The 18,945-nt window shown below is 27.8% G+C and overlaps 2 protein-coding genes across 2 annotated transcripts; one reads left to right on the top strand and one right to left on the bottom strand.

Moving 5' to 3' along the window:
- Positions 1–3,116: 3,116 nt before the first annotated feature.
- LOC149055933 (uncharacterized) lies at positions 3,117–5,477 on the bottom strand. Its single transcript, XM_089227529.1, has 10 exons — positions 5,230–5,477; positions 5,099–5,163; positions 4,844–5,029; positions 4,592–4,768; positions 4,343–4,510; positions 4,099–4,266; positions 3,855–4,022; positions 3,611–3,778; positions 3,371–3,526; positions 3,117–3,294 (listed from the first exon to the last, which is right to left on the bottom strand). The coding sequence occupies exons 1-10, from the start codon at positions 5,312–5,314 to the stop codon at positions 3,265–3,267; spliced, it is 1,371 nt and encodes a 456-aa protein (XP_089083655.1). The 5' UTR covers positions 5,315–5,477; the 3' UTR covers positions 3,117–3,264.
- A 6,836-nt stretch (positions 5,478–12,313) lies between these two features.
- Positions 12,314–14,160, top strand: Osi18 (DUF1676 domain-containing protein Osi18). Its single transcript, XM_015511253.2, has 4 exons — positions 12,314–12,472; positions 12,603–12,791; positions 12,927–13,119; positions 13,682–14,160. The coding sequence occupies exons 1-4, from the start codon at positions 12,413–12,415 to the stop codon at positions 13,966–13,968; spliced, it is 729 nt and encodes a 242-aa protein (XP_015366739.1). The 5' UTR covers positions 12,314–12,412; the 3' UTR covers positions 13,969–14,160.
- The last annotated feature ends 4,785 nt before the right edge of the window (positions 14,161–18,945 follow it).

Raw genomic sequence — 18,945 nt, 5'->3', positions numbered from 1 at the left:
GTGCTCTAAACCTTTTTTGTTATAAGGCCCCCTATATTTAATGTAAAACTGTTGAGCCCCCCTCACAATTTTATTATTATTTAATAGTAATCTAACATTAGACCTTATCGACAGACGACAATGATTAATCATATGATCGGTTATAATATAACTAAATAACCAAAAATATTTTAAATGAAATAAATATTTTAAGGCCCCTCTGCAGTCATATCGCCACGGCCCTCAAGTTGAAAAGCACTGTTCTAATAACTAAAATAGATTAAATTATAATAATTATTTTTAAATATTTTTTCAATTTTAATTACATTGGTATATTTCTATATAGGTGTACATAATATCAAATCGAATGTAAAGTAGCTATAATCAAAATCAGTAAAATTATATATAAAGTTCTACACGAGTATAATTCATACATTAACAAATAACAATTATTGTTATTAACATTTTTATAAAATAGTATACCAACGTCATGCAGTAAAGCATATTTATTCATATTTTGAATTTGATGAAAATATAAGCCATCCAAAGTGTGACTACTTTAAGATATTTTAGTTTTGTAAATAGCCTGTTTATACTAAGAAATCAACTTCATGCTTCCATTTACGATAGGCAATGGTTGATTGAGAGTAATAAGTGGATTACACACTAGGCAATTCAAATGCTCGCATTCGCGTTTTTAAAAACGCCGCGATTTAAAATCGCGAACGCATCAAATGTACACACTAGGATAAAAATAATTTTGTAATAATATACCTGGGTGTTTAATTACGATTTATAAATATACAATTTTGTAAAATAAAAAAATAATAACACCTTTTTTTCTAAATAGTATGAAAATGACATATTTTTAATATATACAAAATGATCTGGTGCAAGTATTTTTTTAAATTTTCATATAACCCAATGAATAAAAAAAATTGAAAATCCTTGCTTTCTCAAATAGAAAAAATTATTTGTTTGGTTATTATTTTCAAATTTTCAGCATTAACATAGAAAATTGAATACAATAATATTTTCAAACTCGAATATTATGTTATATGTATATTTTTATATTTGTTTTTGAATACCTAGTCAGAATTTGATGTATTCTATCACATTTATTCAAAAAAGACCGCCATAAATATGTTTGATGTATTTCTCTATGAATTATGAATGAATTAATACCACTAAATCTCTATAAAGTTATTACTTATATATTATATGCACCTATGCCACCTATATTATGCACACTTAAAAAAATTTTGAAACATTGCAGCGCAGTTCTATTGGATTATACTGTAACTGTATACAATTAAACATTTATCATTATAGTTTATGGTTTGAGATATTTTTAAACCACTAAAATGATGGAATATTACTACAAAATAAGTAAATACATGTTTGGTCCTAATTTCTCGTTTCGTTACATGGAATATTATATATATTTATATTTTTGATATTTTAATGTTCTTAGACGAGCATGGATGAAACATGTTATCTATAGACGTTGGAACATGAAAACTCAACTGGCATCAATAAACATTTGTTTATATTATTTTGATGTTATTTACTTATTGTTAATAAAAAAATAAAATTTTTCTTCATATACGTGTACATATATATTTTTTGTATTGTTTTGTTATTTGTTATGTTAAAAAATATAATTTGAATATTAACTATAAGAACATTATATTGTGAAAAATTCAATAACAAAGTGGTATCTTTCTAACCCCTCTAATATAAAAAAATGTGGAGTTAAACTGAAGTATAAGTACTTCGTCATTAAGCTACCTACGTCACTGTAAATGTATGTGTTAAATTATTTGAATTTAATTATTTATCAATCATTGCATACGAAAAAAGATACTGAGCAAAGAAGGTGTGTCAAACTATATATAATATTACTGTCATATTTATGTTGTTATTATATTAATTTATTTTACTTTTAGTTATATGTGACGAATTAGTGAGTTGATTTAATTTTAACAAAAAATATTTTATTCATTATGTTATTGATATTAAATCATTATGATATATTGATATTACAAAATTATAGTATTAATTATTTTTATTACTTATTAGATATTGTAATTGACTTTCAACTTTGTTTCGTGTATAAGTGTGTAAAATGAATACGTCGTGAATAGTTTTGTAGTATAGATAGGCTATATTTTAAAATGAATCTAAATTCTAAATGTTTTGAAAATTACATCGTTTTATGCCAAATATAATAAAATATGTAAAAGTTTCAAATCCCAATGGGCCAGGCCTCTCTAGTCTCTATGGACGAGGACTCATTTTTAAGCTATAATAATATTATGTCGAATAGGGACAAATGGACGTAGCCGTTTGGACGTGGTTGTTTGGACGCGGGGACAATTGGACGTCAAAAAAAAAAAAAAATAATTATTATAAATTAAATTTAAAATTTATACAATTAAAAAAAAAAAAACTAAAAATTAAAAACTAATAGTTCTTGTTTATATTTTATAGGTGTTTACCTATTTATAAATTATAAAACCATTGATATTATATTTGTTAGTAATATAACTAATGGTATCGTATCATAGCGAACATTATCGAACATTATCGATTATTATTGATTATCACGTGCCTATTACCTATAGATTAAATTTTATCGTATTGGCAATAGGTACACCTATAATAAAAATAGGTATAATATATAACTTTAAACTTATTGGTTATTATAACCATTTATATCACATTTTGTAATACACGAAAATACACACTTATTATCTTGTTAGTTATATACAAATTGTGTGGTAGTGTACATATATGTAAAATGTTGTTTATTATTAATTCGAATCGCGATGGGTGAAGTTTTTTTGAATGACGGTTTTATGTATTTATTTGACGCTTTTAGTTCTGATGGTTTAAATGTTTAAATTTAAAACGGTTTTGGCGATGTAGATATAAACTGGTATAACAGACTTAGTTATTCTTAAGCACATAAACAATCACACTCACGACTCTGACGCTGCTAAAGTGGAAGCAAATATAGCAGTGTGTAATATTAAAAACGTACTAGAGAAACCATGGAACCAACATCTACAGTGATAAATGAGTGTATTTCTGAATTATCACAAGCATCTAAGGTACTTAGAAAATATTAGATTTTACACAATTACACAATTTTTATTACATTTATAATTATTTATAATTTATTATATTTATGAAAAATTAATATTAATAATAATATGATCTTCAACTAGTCTGTCTGTGTACTCAGTTGGAAAAATACATTTAACGTTCACATCTGTGCCACTAATCACTATGATGTGGACTTTCCATAAGCTTTAACAAAAAATTAATACTTAGCACGTCAGCGATTGTCCAATTATTAGGCTATAATGTGTAGATGGATACTTACATCATCGATCATGTCTTTCAGTGTTGAATAACATTTCTGCTCTGGAACTGTATTATCACCTCCCATGATATTGCCTTTATTGGCTTGTGATTTGCTTTTGGGTTTCCAGAATGAACATAATTTGCTTTTACAACAACGATGCGGACATTTTACAATCTATAATAATAAATTGATAACTAGAATTCAGAGATCTTCTTAAACCATATTATATTAGACTCTAAAATTTAGATGGGTACTTACTTTACCGTTTCTGTACCAAATCGGAGGATTAAATATAGGGTTTGCTACCGGATATTGATCCTTTACGATAATATGGTCTTCAACTAGTTGTTTTCTGACTGTGTACTCAGTTGGTGAATCACTTTCAGAGTTCACATCTCTGCCACTATGATGTGGACTTTCCATAAGCTTTAACAAAAAATTAATACTTAGCACGTCAGCGATTGTCCAATTATTAGCCTATAATGTGTAGATGGGTACTTACTTTAGCGTTTCTGTACCAAATCGGAGGATTAAATATAGGGTTTGCTACCGGATATTGATCCTTTACGATAATATGGTCTTCAACTAGTTGTTTTCTGACTGTGTACTCAGTTGGTGAATCACTTTCAGAGTTCACATCTCTGCCACTATGATGTGGACTTTCCATAAGCTTTAACAAAAAATTAATACTTAGCACGTCAGCGATTGTCCAATTATTAGCCTATAATGTGTAGATGGGTACTTACTTTAGCGTTTCTGTACCAAATCGGAGGATTAAATATAGGGTTTGCTACCGGATATTGATCCTTTACGATAATATGGTCTTCAAATAGTTGTTTTCTGTCCGTGTACTCAGTTGGTAAATCACTTCCAATGTTCACATCTCTGCCACTATGATGTGAACTTTCCATAAGCTTTAACAAAAAATTAATACTTAGCACGTCAACGATTGTCCAAATATTAGCCTATAATGTGTAGATGGGTACTTACTTGACCGTTTCTGTACCAATTCGGAGGATTAAATATAGGGTTTGCTACCGGATATTGATCCTTTACGATAATATGGTATTCAACTAGTTGTTTTCTGTCCGTGTACTCAGTTGGTGAATCACTTTCAATGTTCAAATCTCTACCACTACGATGTGGACTTTTTATAAGCTTTAACAATAAATTAATACTTAGCACTTCAGTGATTGACAAATTATTAGACTATAATGTTTAGTTTAGATGGATACTTACTTCACTGACCATAAACAACATTGTTGAACAAAACAACTGCGGCTCTAGTACTGGTCCATTTGTATCATGTAGTAAAATTTGGTTCACAATGGCTTGTGATTCTTTCTCCGTTTGTGTGGATAAGTTGTCACTTTTGTTGTCCTTCGATGTACCTCCATGATGAGGATTTTTTGTAAGCTATAATCATAAATCAATATCTAGCAAGTCAGAGACTGTTCAATTATTACACTTTCATGTATAAATGATATTTACTTGACTGAGAAGAGTGAGAATACTGCAAAGCGTAGTATAAAATATTGGTGGCACGGATATTGGGCCGTCTGGGCCACACAAAGTCATATTTTTTTCAAAGTCTTGTGATTTGTTATCCAAGTCCTCAAATGAAGTGAGACTATCCGTATCCTTTGATGTTTTGTAACGATGCCGATTGTCTATAAACTATAATAATAAATTAATACCTAACATGTCATAGATTGTCCAATTATTAGACTTTACTCATGTACTTACTGCATAAAAATCACGTGATTTGCTCACCACGGACGAGTGCTCAGAATCAGCATCAGATACATTTTCTGCAGCATATAACATGATTGATATTATGTTATAAGTATATAATATGTACATTATACTATAATTACCTATGAAAGTGTTGTCGATTTTCAAGAGCTTTGTGATATGATCGTCACCATTATCATCAAAAGATCTTTTTCGCTTATCCCCCATATCAGAGGATAACAGCGCTTTTGGAATTCCAAACAAATCGTATTTTACTAATTATAGTAAAAAATACAATATAATGCCGCAAAATCAATTGAGGTATTTTAGTACAAGTACAAATGATTCTGTTATTGGAATTTAACTGAATGATATTTATTTTAATATTATACATAGGAACATAGTTGCTTGCCTGGTTGAGCGTTAAATGTTTTTTTTTTCTTTTCAGCCATTGAAAATACAAACAGTTCTATTAGTTTATTACTTTTACTCAGATTCACACTTAAATAGTATCGTTATAATTGAACTACACGCAAAAGTATCTGTAATTTACTGACACACTCAACTGCATTTTTATGCATTTGCATTATACGAGGAAAAACGTATTTACTTAACAACATTATCTATTTAACAAAATAATTGTTAAAAGCAAACCCAATTAAAACAATGTTTGTATAATTTAACGAATTTTTATAAATGATAATAAAAATTTTATATTGTCCACGAAATATTTTTAGGTGTTCTGCCATCTTTAGATAAAATATCCAGACCCTCGTTTTTTAGTAACTTTACTCGTAACTCGTAGTTAATAATACTATATTGAAACAATCATGAGTTACATTAAACTCTATGCATTCCAAGTTATTAATTCATCATATAAGCCCAATATATTATTTTAAATATCAAATAGTATTATTACAGTGGTGAGGCTTAAGTCTAACGAATTAATAAGTTTAAAAATCAAATACTTTATTAACGATCACGGTTCAATTTGTTTTAATTATTTTATAAACTAACCGATGTCCGACGACTATTTATCTACTCAATGTATTATCATGATGTGATCCACGGTTACCAGCACGAGCTAATATATAGAGGACTGGACACGACATGGTAGAAGGCTGTGTGGGGTGTTTCCTTCAAATATATACAGTGGCCGAATAATGGATGATTTTTCCACCTTTTAGCTTCACTAGCGCTCCCGAATCGATCAGAGGCCAATAATAATAAATAATAATATATAGTAACTCTATGACAATTACATTGTAAATAATAAAAAAAACAAAAATGTTTTACCAATATGGCGTTAGTGTGGCAAAAAGATGGAAAAATCACCTGTAACTTTGCCACTGTACTTACTTTTAGGAGACTTTATTTATCGTCATGTCCAGTCCTCTATATCTTAGTTTGTGGTTAACAGCTAACGGGTATACGAGTACTTCCATATCGAAATGTAACCATGGAACTATACTATGATATCAGCAAACTGACTATAGGTATTTACACACAAACACCTCCCTGTTCAATAAATAAAAAAACAAACTAAGTTTAGGATTAGAATAAAAAGTATATAAAATCATGTCCTTACCTTGCACGAATAAGACGGTTAAATGTGTTAGAATATTATAACGGTATTCATAGACGGTTGAAATCGCATTACGGATCTTAGGAATACTATAAACACAATGTGTTTTTACATGACTCTAACCTTAATAAACATAAACACTTGTGTGGTGGTCAGGAATTTTCAATGAGGATATACCCTTACAAGGGTGTTATATATTTTTTCTCTCAGAAAAATAATTTATTCGAAAAGTGTTTGAATAATTTTAAAAATGAAGTGTTTAAAGTATTTAATAAAATATAATATTGTATTCAAATATTATAATTTTTGAGGCTATAAATAAGTAATTCATTCCTTTTTCTATACTTTTGAAGATTATACTATATCAAAAAGTAAAATAAAAAAAATCAAAAAAAAATCGAAGGTTTATCATCCCAAAAACAGCAGTCAATTTCCTCCCTCATTAATTCTATAGATTTAAAATAAATACATTTTATATTTTAAATATATAACATATTATATAAGTATTATGATCCGAATGTATTATCTAGTACAATATTTTTGTAGACCACAACTAGCTTAACTTCCTGACCTGTCAACGTATTTGTTAAAAATCATAAATTGAAATCTAAATATCCTAAATTAAGCTAATGCCGGGTGATTCTTTTATCATTGAACACTCATTATTTCAAAAATTATTAATGTTTTTGAAAATATTATTTTACATAGTTTCTAGTTGTTAAAAAACCAAAGTTTTTATTACTTTTTTGAATGACAACATAGAGTTTTAATTTCATATTCCAAAACAGAATATTTTTCAAAGTATTTTGATTCATAAAAATCGAATTTAAGACGAGTAGTTTATGAGTTATATGTATTTAGAGTTTAGACAAGCGGAGTAGTGGACAAACATTTTGCGGGGTAACCCCGTACCACTCCACTCTGCCAATCTAAACTTAAAATACTTATAACTCATAAACTACTTGTCCTAAATTTGATTTTTATGAATCAAAATACTTAGAAAAATATTCTGCTTTGGAATATGAAATTAAAACTCTATATTGTCATTCAAAAAGTAAATAACTTAAAAAATGATGAGGATAAAAAATATTTTAAAATAAAATTTTTTAATAAAAACGTTGGTTTTTGAACAACTTGAAACTATGTAAAAAAGTATTTTCAAAAACATTAGTAATTTTTGAAATAATGAGTGTTCAATGATAAAAGAATCACCCGGTATATACAGAAGCTAAAAATGTGATTCACACGATGAAAAACATTTGAGAAGAAATCATTATTTTACAAGTGAATATCTAATTTTCTAAACATTTAAATTTCTAACGCTCATAGAAAATATTTGTGGAATTAGGTACTCATAGACGCAAATCACAGAGGGGTTAAGGGAGCTTAGTCCCCAAATTTATTAGTGCCCCATTATTATTATTAAAAACTCAATGTATAAATAATAGCCAGGGCTTAAGCCCCCTACCAAATTGAACTAATTTGCGCCTATGGTTCTACTTTTTTTTTCATTTTACCAGGAACCAACCTCAAAATCAAAAATTGAAGAATTTTTATATACAATATGTCATATGACGTGGTGAAAGTTGAAAGACAAAAAATAAATATACAAAAAAAAAAAAAACCCAAAACACTGTAAAATCAATGCATTTATCAGAATATAAAATTATTTTGTTTAAAACATATCACTATAACAAGAAGTAAATCTTAATAATTAACTATAAAAATTTAAAAAAATATTGAATGTTATCAGTTAATAAATATTCTTTTAAATTTGTGTCAGTTAAGCAGTTAACACATGTTAATGCATAGGAAATTTATATAATACATATTAATTCTTATTAATTCTAATTAGTTGGTGGTTTTTTTGTCGCATTAATTGTGAGGTCATGGAACACATTGCTGATATAATACTTAGTGATATTAAATCTAATATCCTAATCATCGGGCCACCGGGGTTTAGTTTGTAAACACAGGAGTCTAAGAAATTGCATACTCTGAACCGTAAATCATAATGTTTTGTAAGTTCCAATCCATCAAATTATTATTACACTGTTACGTTCTCGAATTAATGTATATGACTATATATATATATTATATATATTTTTTTTTAATCATTATTAGCTGCTCTATATTTTATTATTATGATTATGTTTCTATTTTACACTTAACTAAATGTTCTTAATTCACAATTATTTAAAAATATAAACAATAAATCAATGAATATTTGTTGTAATTTTAAAACATGCAATGAAATACAATTATATATTATGAGAAAGATTTCGAACTAATGATCTTTAAATGCCAACAATATAAAATAAGCACTTATTTATTATTTGTTCGTGTTTATTTATTCACATTTGTAAATTATATACAATATATCCATATAGGAGAAAAACATATAAGTTACTCATAAATATGTGATAACTGATATCATCTATTCAATTTCTAATTTAGACATCACAAAACACATTTATATCGAATCATATTTGTTATAATATATTTTAATTTACAAACAAATATGCAAATTATAATCTGGGATGGATGCTGAATGAGCCCTAAATATAAGCGATATTATAGTTGTATAAATATTAAATAGAATATTCTATTTTTCCTATAACTATGGTTAATACCAATATTCCCGGAATTATTTTTAATTAATTGAATAAAAAATTAACATGGTGAGATTAAAGTTAATATTGAAAACTATTAATTATAATATTATACGTTTATGATTAAATTATTTTACTATATTTTTTCATAACAGTTATAAATATTAAATAACGATTTTAAAATGGTTCAAGTCAGATTTTAAAGTTATTATACATTTTAAATATTATACAAATAATTTTCTATAAAAATAATCTAGATTTAAATGCGTTTATATTGTTTTAATATTTTGAATACATGTTTACTTTTATAAGATACAAATAAAATGTAATAAAATTCGATGTGAATTAATCTTTTAAATTATAAATATACTAATCGATATTGAAATTATGGTCTTAAAAGATCTTGAATAATGATATTTTCCAATTAGGTTTCAACGGAAATACAGTGTTAGATACCTATTTTATGTTATATATTTAATTCTAAACTTTAAACGTGAATTAAATAAATAATCATACATTTGCTTTAATAGATTTAGTTTTAGTAATATGTTCGAAGTATATTTTCTAGATCTATTTTATCTACTATTTCAATAATCTATTAATGATTTCTATTTGGTATTGTTGAAAAATATTGCTTACATCTTTAAAGTTTTAACAGTCGCATTGCCATGACTGTTGATGATATCTGTGTCGAATAATTATTAAGCTACACGTACAGTAAAAATGCCACTTATGATCTATTCGTCACTGAGATTCGTATTGTATTACATAGGATTTCGAAATAATGAGGATTGTTTATCATTATTTCTCGATGGACAATAATACACAATAATCGTGAATTATTTGTAAATTGTAATTACCTATTATACTTAACGTGACGTAACTGCAGAACATCCGTAAAATAGTTAGATATTATAATATTATACTTGTCTTACTCTAAAAATCGTGAATAATAATGTAATATTGTGCTAGTAATCCCTTTGTAGAATATGTGGGCTGTATGTCAAATAAATGTATTATTATATAATATACCTACGACCGACGTGTCTAAGTCACGATCGCTACGTTAATGTATACAGACAATTATTCAGGAAGCACGTTTAACCCAATTTTTTCCTTTGATAATGTAATTATTTATTTTACAATTTTCGGAATTTTAAATTAAACTTGAAAATGTTATTTCAAGTAGGTACTAAGATTTTGAAAGCTATAGTCAAGAGGGCGCAACACCCGTATTTGTTGTCTTACAAACGCGCGCGTAACATAGCAAATTTACGCTCAACATTTCACGTTTTACTCCGTTAGATTAAAAATTAGAGTAAATAGACCTATTATGAAACTTGATGGTAAGGACATTATCTGTGTTTCGTTAGAAGTATTTTTACGATAATTCAGTTTTAAGTGAGTAATGCGCTTATAATGTAAAATAAAAATACTCATAACTCACTTAAAAAAATGAATTATCGTAAAAATACTTCCAACAAAACACATATAATGTTCTTACAATCAAGTTTCATAATAGGTCTATTATAGTGAATTCACTAATTTTTAAGCTAACGGAGTAAAACGTGAACTTTTGAGCGTAAATGTACTATGTTCCGCGTTTGTAAGACTGAGGCAACAAAAATAGGTGTTGATCCCTCTTGATGAATGCCCTGTGTCAATTCAAATGAGAACCACAGTCCTTAACTGTAAAAACTAAAAAGCAAATGATTTTTATAAAAAATAAATATATTCATGTACTTATTGTACTTATATAAATCGAAATTCTAACGAATAATTTATGAACTAGGTCAAACATGGTATAATTAAATCCAAAAATAGTATTCCATCAAATAATATATTTAAAAAAAATGTGGGGCTTTGATTGTTTAGACATTTTAATAATTAATATTTTATCGTTTATAAAATCGTTATGAATATTACAAGCTAGTCTAAATAATATTGAATATTATCATAATATTATATCATATTACATTGAATATGATATATTCTATGTAAAACTATTATGAAGAACTATTATTGGAATTATTAGTACTTAGAGATTGATAATTCATAAACTAATAGTAACATATATGATATATATACAATATACATCAACATTACAAAATAAATAAACATGATATTATGTCACCCGCCAAAGGAAACCCTGTACAAATTGAAAATAATATGCTCTTTTAGCGTACTCAAAAAATTCCAAAAATAAAAATGTGAATAAATGCATCATTAAAGGATACACGGAGAAATAACAAAATGTTCGGTAAATCACTCTGTGCAGTCATATCACATAATTATTATAATCATCTGTATTTAGTGTACTGAGTTTCAAGTGTAAGTATACAACACTACACATAATGTATCAGGTATCCAGTACATATAATATAGGTATATGATGTTTTTCTGTTATACTTGTCTGTGCGGTGCACAAAAAACGAAAAAAATACTCTGGGTATATTAGGTATGTTATTATACAGGTAGGTACTATATAATAGCGATATCACTGTAGCTGGTATTCGAGCTACCCGGTCAATCAAGAATAAACCTCAAAAAGCATCTCATGCATGACATTTTTTCCGATATGAGAGTATATTATTTTCAGTAAAAAATAATACTATTGATACTTATATCTGTAATAATAAATATAAAACTTATCAAATAAAGTATAAAAATAAAAAAATAAAAACTGATGGTTTAACCAATTATTGCGAAAACAACTAATTAATTAAGTCCTTAATAATTAGTCGAACAATATTGTGGGTCAAACTATTATTGTATTATATTTGCATGTTTCAGATACATCGTATTATATTGTACAATGGACACGAGATATGATTCGGTGATATTTTGACCGGTCACCGGTACGTTTGCGGGCGTTCCAATAATCGAAACCAAAAAAGGATCATCGACGTATAATATAGTAGGTAAGTATACAATCGGCACCGCACGTGATTTGAGAAAATTTCAGCCGAAGAAAGTAGAAAGGGTGTCGTCCGCATTCTGTAGCAGTGGCTGGCCACGGTGGGTGCGATTAGGCATTCAGGAGGCGATCGATAACTCTGCGACACACCACATTATAAGCACGGTACCGCGTGTCCAGAGCGTTCATTCGTTCGATCAACCGGCTCCACGATGCATCGTCTTTCCGTCTTATGTTGCGCCGCTGCCCTGTCGCTGTTCGCCGCCGCTCAGGTAAATAAAGTGACGACCGGAACAGTCATTGTCTCGGCAAAAGCGACAATCATTATAATTATTGTTTTTAATATTATTGTAGGTATTATTTTCGTCATTTTATTTATATATTATTATGTTGTGTGTATAGGCGACGGAAACCGCACTGGAATTTGGCGGAAAACTGTTGGACGACTGCGGTACCGATTGGTCGTGCGCCAAACCCAAACTTCTCAAGTTCATCGGTCAGACCGCGGAGAAGGCCGAGTTCAGGCTGACCAGAGATCTGTCCCTGAAACGCACCCACGATAGCAATGACGAAGATCAAGTCGCCAATTCGGTATGATATTTAATAACACGGATTTGAATCGTCCTCGTACCACGTTTTACTGTGTGGTCCTACTTACCGAACGTGTTCGTATCGTGGTCGATAATATTATTATATTAATATCATACTATGTACACTATATCGCAGATTCCCAATGGTGAGGAGTATAAAAAGGCAGTTGACGGTAACTCGGCGCTCCGCATGTTGGACAGAATCGATGACTTCCTGAGCACTCACGAGCTCCATGTCAGCCTGCCCGAAGAACTTGGATCGTCCGTCGGGCAAGTCAAAATGCCACTGGTCGACCAAGGACACTCTGCCGTCGCCCAACAAGGCCGAAGTAAGACTCGTGTACCTACAATATTATTATTAACCTACGCAGGTTATGGTCGAATAACGAACTACACAAATCGAGCACATTATCATCAATTGTTTTAGACATTTCGTGCCATGATTGTCATCAACTTAACTTTACTCTTCTTATCTAGTTCGTATTCTTTCGCATCACTTCTAACTTGCTCGATATTTTATAAAAATAAAATGTATTCATCATACAAACTATGGGTGTGCAAAATAAAACTTCTTTATATTTAAATGTTAGATTACTGACATTTTAACAGTAGCATTTTAAATATCATATTTTTTAATTATTGAATAATAAACTGAGAGATGATTTTTTTTTTTTGAATTTATCAGATTTTTTTCACATAATAAATCATTATCAGCGTTAAGATATAAAGTATTTTTGACATCGATATAAAAAATAAATATTCAGAAAATATGTACCTATTTGAATATATTATAAACAAATGTTGGCGATATATTAATATATAATACCATGCAATGTTAGGACTCGTGAAAACTAAATAAAAATAAAAAACTAAATTTAATTTACTTTTTAGGCCGCGGTTTCGTTCGTAAAATAGTCATCCCGTTCCTCTTGGGCCTGAAGTTCAAGACCACCGTACTCATTCCAATCGCCATCGCACTGATTGCTTTGAAGACGTGGAAGGCTCTTACCCTTGGTCTGCTGTCACTGGTCCTGTCCGCTGCAATGGTCATTTACAGGTTCACCAAGCCCAAAGTGGTTGGCGTGGAAATATTGCACTATCCGTCGCCAGTGCACACCCACCACCACGATGGATACGCTCACGCCAGAGCGTACAGCGCGCAACAGCCCGAACAGTGATGCACCACAGCCTCGAATTGTAAACGGTTACAATTGAGTTTACGCAGACATATTATAATTGTGTATTGTTTATTGATTTTATTTTTATATTTATTTTACCTTTGTAATTTAATTATTTATTTATTTATTTATTTATTATTTTTATTGATTGGAAAAAAGTAAGCAACAATTAAAATCTAAAATTTTTATGTACGATTGAGTTTTATTGAAATCACCAAAATTTGAGTTGAAGCAACCGTTTTAATATTACACCAAATACTACGTAATGTTAATACTATTTGCATCAAACAAATTAATTATTATCTCATTTTCCCTTTTAAGTGTGTAAACTTAAATAGGTTATACTCATAGTAATCACAGTTGATTATTATTTCCATATATATAATTTATTGCAGATCCTGGAAAAAATAATCAAGTATTGTCTTTAGTATACTTAAAATAATCTTGCATTCTTGCGTATGGCACATACAAATTTTATCATGAAAAAAAAACATACACCAATTGTATATAGTCGTATAGAAAACGTCACACATCAAACATATTATTATGATAAATTGAGTGAAGAGTGTGATACTTTAATCAAGTATTTAAAAATTTTACTTCCAAAATAAGTATCTAAATTTTCCACCTTAAAATAATAAACTAATAAGTAATGTAGTGTGATATTTTTCAAACATGACAAACTATCGTCGTACAAAATATTATAACAAGTATTATCTTGGGCAGAGATAATACAAATACCAAAATAAGGTGACACGATTGTTCTGTAAGATCTATTTTGGGCGTCCTTTTGACTTTTTAAGTTTCAATATTCATACAGTGTGTTTAATTGTATGATTTATATGTCTTCGTTAAACTTAAATTCTGATGCACACACACACATATATACATATATATATATATATGTATACATCTGTTTATTTATAGGAAGTCTAAGATTTAGCTATTAAAAAATATAAAAGTTATAAAGAATATTTAGGTAAAAATTGTTTCATTATCAATTAATTTATTTTAAATTATATTGATATTTAAAACAATTAAAAAATAAATAAATTGTCATAAATTAACGTTTTTACCATCAACATTTTTCTAAAAATTGTAATAAATTAAAAATGTTTATTTTCAGTATTAAAAAAAAATGTATACTATAAAGCATGTGTCTATAAATGACATGTATAAAAATATTTATATTGATTATGTAGAACTGTAAAAGTTTTTTCATTTGTCAGGTCAATCTATACTATAATTATAATGCACTTAAAATAAATTGTCATACAAGTATGAAGGTATATCAAATTATTAATTTGGATATAGAAACGTATTATTTAATTTGAATTACCTATTCGTTATAAATAACTTGCAAAAAACAGTGCAGTCTGTCTTTGTTTTTACAAATCATTACCAACTAGTCAAGTTTTCATGGTTAAATGTGATTTAGTTTATCTGGTATCCTTCCAACTATATTTAAATAATATTTATTAAAGTACACGTTATTTTGGATACCTAGTTTGTTTTGATTAAATTGAAGTAGAAACAAAAATCTCTCATTAAATTTCTTACTGTTGGCACGAAATGCATGATTCAAAAATCAACAATGAAATTGTTATCCCAGGTTTTTCATCAGAGGAGGAAAAGGCTGATAAAAATAATGAGTACGAATTCCACGACGCACAAGTCCTTATTTAACTGAGAATTTTGACACGTGCTGTGCAATAATATAATGTTAAGTGTTTTTTTTTGTCAAACGACCTAAACGCCTACATTAAAATCAAATTTTGCGTAATTATTTTACGACCATTTCACGTGCGCAATGTCATAATAATTAAAAGTTGTATTCCTGCTTTTAATTGACACTACTCAATACTTGAAATTCTAAAAAATATGAACTTTTGAAGCCATCATAATCAAAAAATTAGCAACAGATGAATATTTTTAACAAATTATTAGTTATGCATATTGTAATATATATTCCAGGAATGCTCTTAGCTATACAAAGACGAAATTAAAACAATAACATATCTCAATGGTAACTTCAAACTTATAATAGCTTAGTCCACACAGGTTCCATAACGTCTTAATATTTATGTGCGTATTCATGAGACATATTGATATTATACAATATACATATATTTTCATTAAACGTTTTATTCAATATATTATATTAACTTTGAATATAGTTTTGCATGATTTATCAATATAGTAGTAAAATTTTAATTAAATGTCATAATATTATACACTGTGGAATTTAAAATAATATTTTTTTTTTTTTGTTAACATATTATGGTGAACGAATCTTTTAATTGTGTCAATATTTGACACGTGAAGTATACGTAGCATACGAAGTCTTCGTATCCTGTTCGTGTTTTCTTTTTATTTGTTAATATTCATGAAGTACACATACAATATTTTTTCAAACTATCCTTATCATAATTAATTTAAGATTGATATAATATAGTACTTAATACGTTGTATATGATTTGTATTATTTTCATTGAATTATAGAGCAAAATATTCGAAAAAAATATGACTTAATAACTTAATAACATAATATTGTTTTATAAGTTTCGTAAAATACATCGTAAATAGTTTCAAATTATTGGAAAATAAAAATATACAGTACATATTATTATAAATATTATATAGAAACATAAAGCATAATATACAGATTAAATGTATAATTTATTAAGTACAATACAGTACATAGAAAAAATCTATTGGAATTCAACAGTAACAATAAACTAACATTTCCATTAGGGTCGATAATAAACAGACAAATATTTGGCGAAGTTCCAATTAAATCTGATAACGAAAGTATAATAACTGTTGAATGGTATGGTTACAACTGAATGATTTAAAGCTGAAAAGTCTAACCAAGGGCTCAAGACATAAAGCTTAGGTGACTTAAGTTAAACAATTAACTTTAAAGATAAAAAATAAATAATAAATAAATAAATAAAAAATAATAATTGCTAAAACGTTACAGAAAAGGGAAATCAATTAATATTATTTTATAGAAACACAATTTAGTGTTACAGGATGAAGCTACTCGTGGTATGTATGGCAATCGTGATGATATTACATGTCGCATTTTCACTGATCAATATTCATAACTGCACAATCGAAATTGGCCCTAACTCTATGTTCGTCAATTAATAATTCTATTTAGAACTTCCGTCGAACCCTTTCTATATTTTCTCTTGAAACAATCGGTAATTATTATGTGTCCATACAGAATATAGCACAGAATTATCTAAAATCGAATAGTTATAAATTTCTTTTTTTATACTGGACTATTTTCTAATGTTATATTATGTGTACTATTCGTAACTTTTTAAGATTTAATTTTCTTATACAATTTTATCGGGTACTTAAGTATGTATTTGAATCGCTCTTATATATGTTTATCTTAATCAATTACCCTCCAACTTGAATGGCAGGCACAGCGTTTTAAGAACATTTTTCATCCTTTATAATTAATACTAATACCTATTTTGTTTTCTATAATAGCAGTGTTTTTTCATAAAGTGATTTACTGTTTAAACTTAGTCCTAGATTTACAATTACAGGGTAAGTGTGATTATTAAGAACTCCCATAAAATAATATATAACCTACAAAATATTCTCTGAAATGAGAATCCCGTTATCAATAGTTCCAGTTATATGCATCACATAACATATTTTTTTTATCTTGAATAAGATAGTACGTCTCATGTATTAACTACCAATTTTATAATAATTTCATATCTTATTTTATTAACCAAGATTTTCTATGTATAGTAATTAAAATAAAATACTGTCATGAAATCATTATGATAACTGATGAGAAGACGTTTGTACCCACATGTATTGTTTTATCCGTCTTACAAGTGTGTAACATAGCAGATTTTAGGCTCGGAAGATCACATTTAGCTACGTTAGTTTAAAAATTAGAGTGGATTGATCTGATATAAAATCTTAAGGTTATATAATTATCTAATAAATCTCATAGGTCTTTTATCGTTATTTAATTTTAACTCGAGTTATGAGTATTTTAAGAAGTACAAATAATTTACAATTTTTAAATACTCATAACTTGCTTTTAAATAAAAATATAGTAAAAAGCCTGTGAGAGGTCATATTATTCTAAATTCTGAACTACAGCGCTAAACGTGATCTGATGAGCATAGAATTTACTATGTTATACGAATTTGTAAGACAGAGACAACGCATGCGGGTATCATGTCCTATATACAATATTATATTAACATGGTAGGGAGACTTATTTTTTTTACAAAAACATTGCGTATATTTTATATTTATAATTATTGTTCCTATCTTATAAGTTATAACTTATAGCAATAAAAGCCAATACCATCGTATTGTAAGATGGTGTGAATATATAGAACTAAACAATTATGAAAATATCAAACATATATAAATGAAACAAAATATTTAAACAAATATATAATGTCTATACAATTTTTAAGTGAAAATTTCAAGATGTTAAGTTTCTGCAATTATTCTTATTAAATTACGAAAAACAAATCGATGTAAAAATAGTAGGAACCAACAAAAATTAAAAGATTAAATTAATTTTATTACTCCGAAATTTGATTTCTGACGACAGACACAAAATAGTAAATTTTAAACGTATAATTTTAAAACAATACAAGTCCCACATATTATACTATGATATAATATCGATAATACCATCAAGACGATTTTCTAACACTTGGCTTTCGTAACGATATGCAAATATTACTTATTTTACATTAAAATATCTTAATATTACTGTGGAGCCTAATTAAATAAAAAATATATTTCAGTATACTAAAATAAAGCGACGACGTTGTAATCTGCTACCGGTGGTAAGTATCTATAGTACCCGCTCAGCTGTTGTCGGTGGAATGTCTTACACGTTTATATATTATACACCATACCTAGTTATTATGTAGATACTATTTTTTGTACCTATTAAATATTAATTAAGTACTTTAT

Source organism: Diuraphis noxia, unplaced genomic scaffold (assembly GCF_037042655.1).
Source record: "Diuraphis noxia isolate RWA-SAM2 unplaced genomic scaffold, SU_Dnox_SAM2 contig0004, whole genome shotgun sequence".
Taxonomy (NCBI): domain Eukaryota; kingdom Metazoa; phylum Arthropoda; class Insecta; order Hemiptera; family Aphididae; genus Diuraphis; species Diuraphis noxia.
The sequence above is the reverse complement of the archived record's forward strand: the minus strand, read 5'-3'. Positions and strand labels throughout refer to the sequence as shown.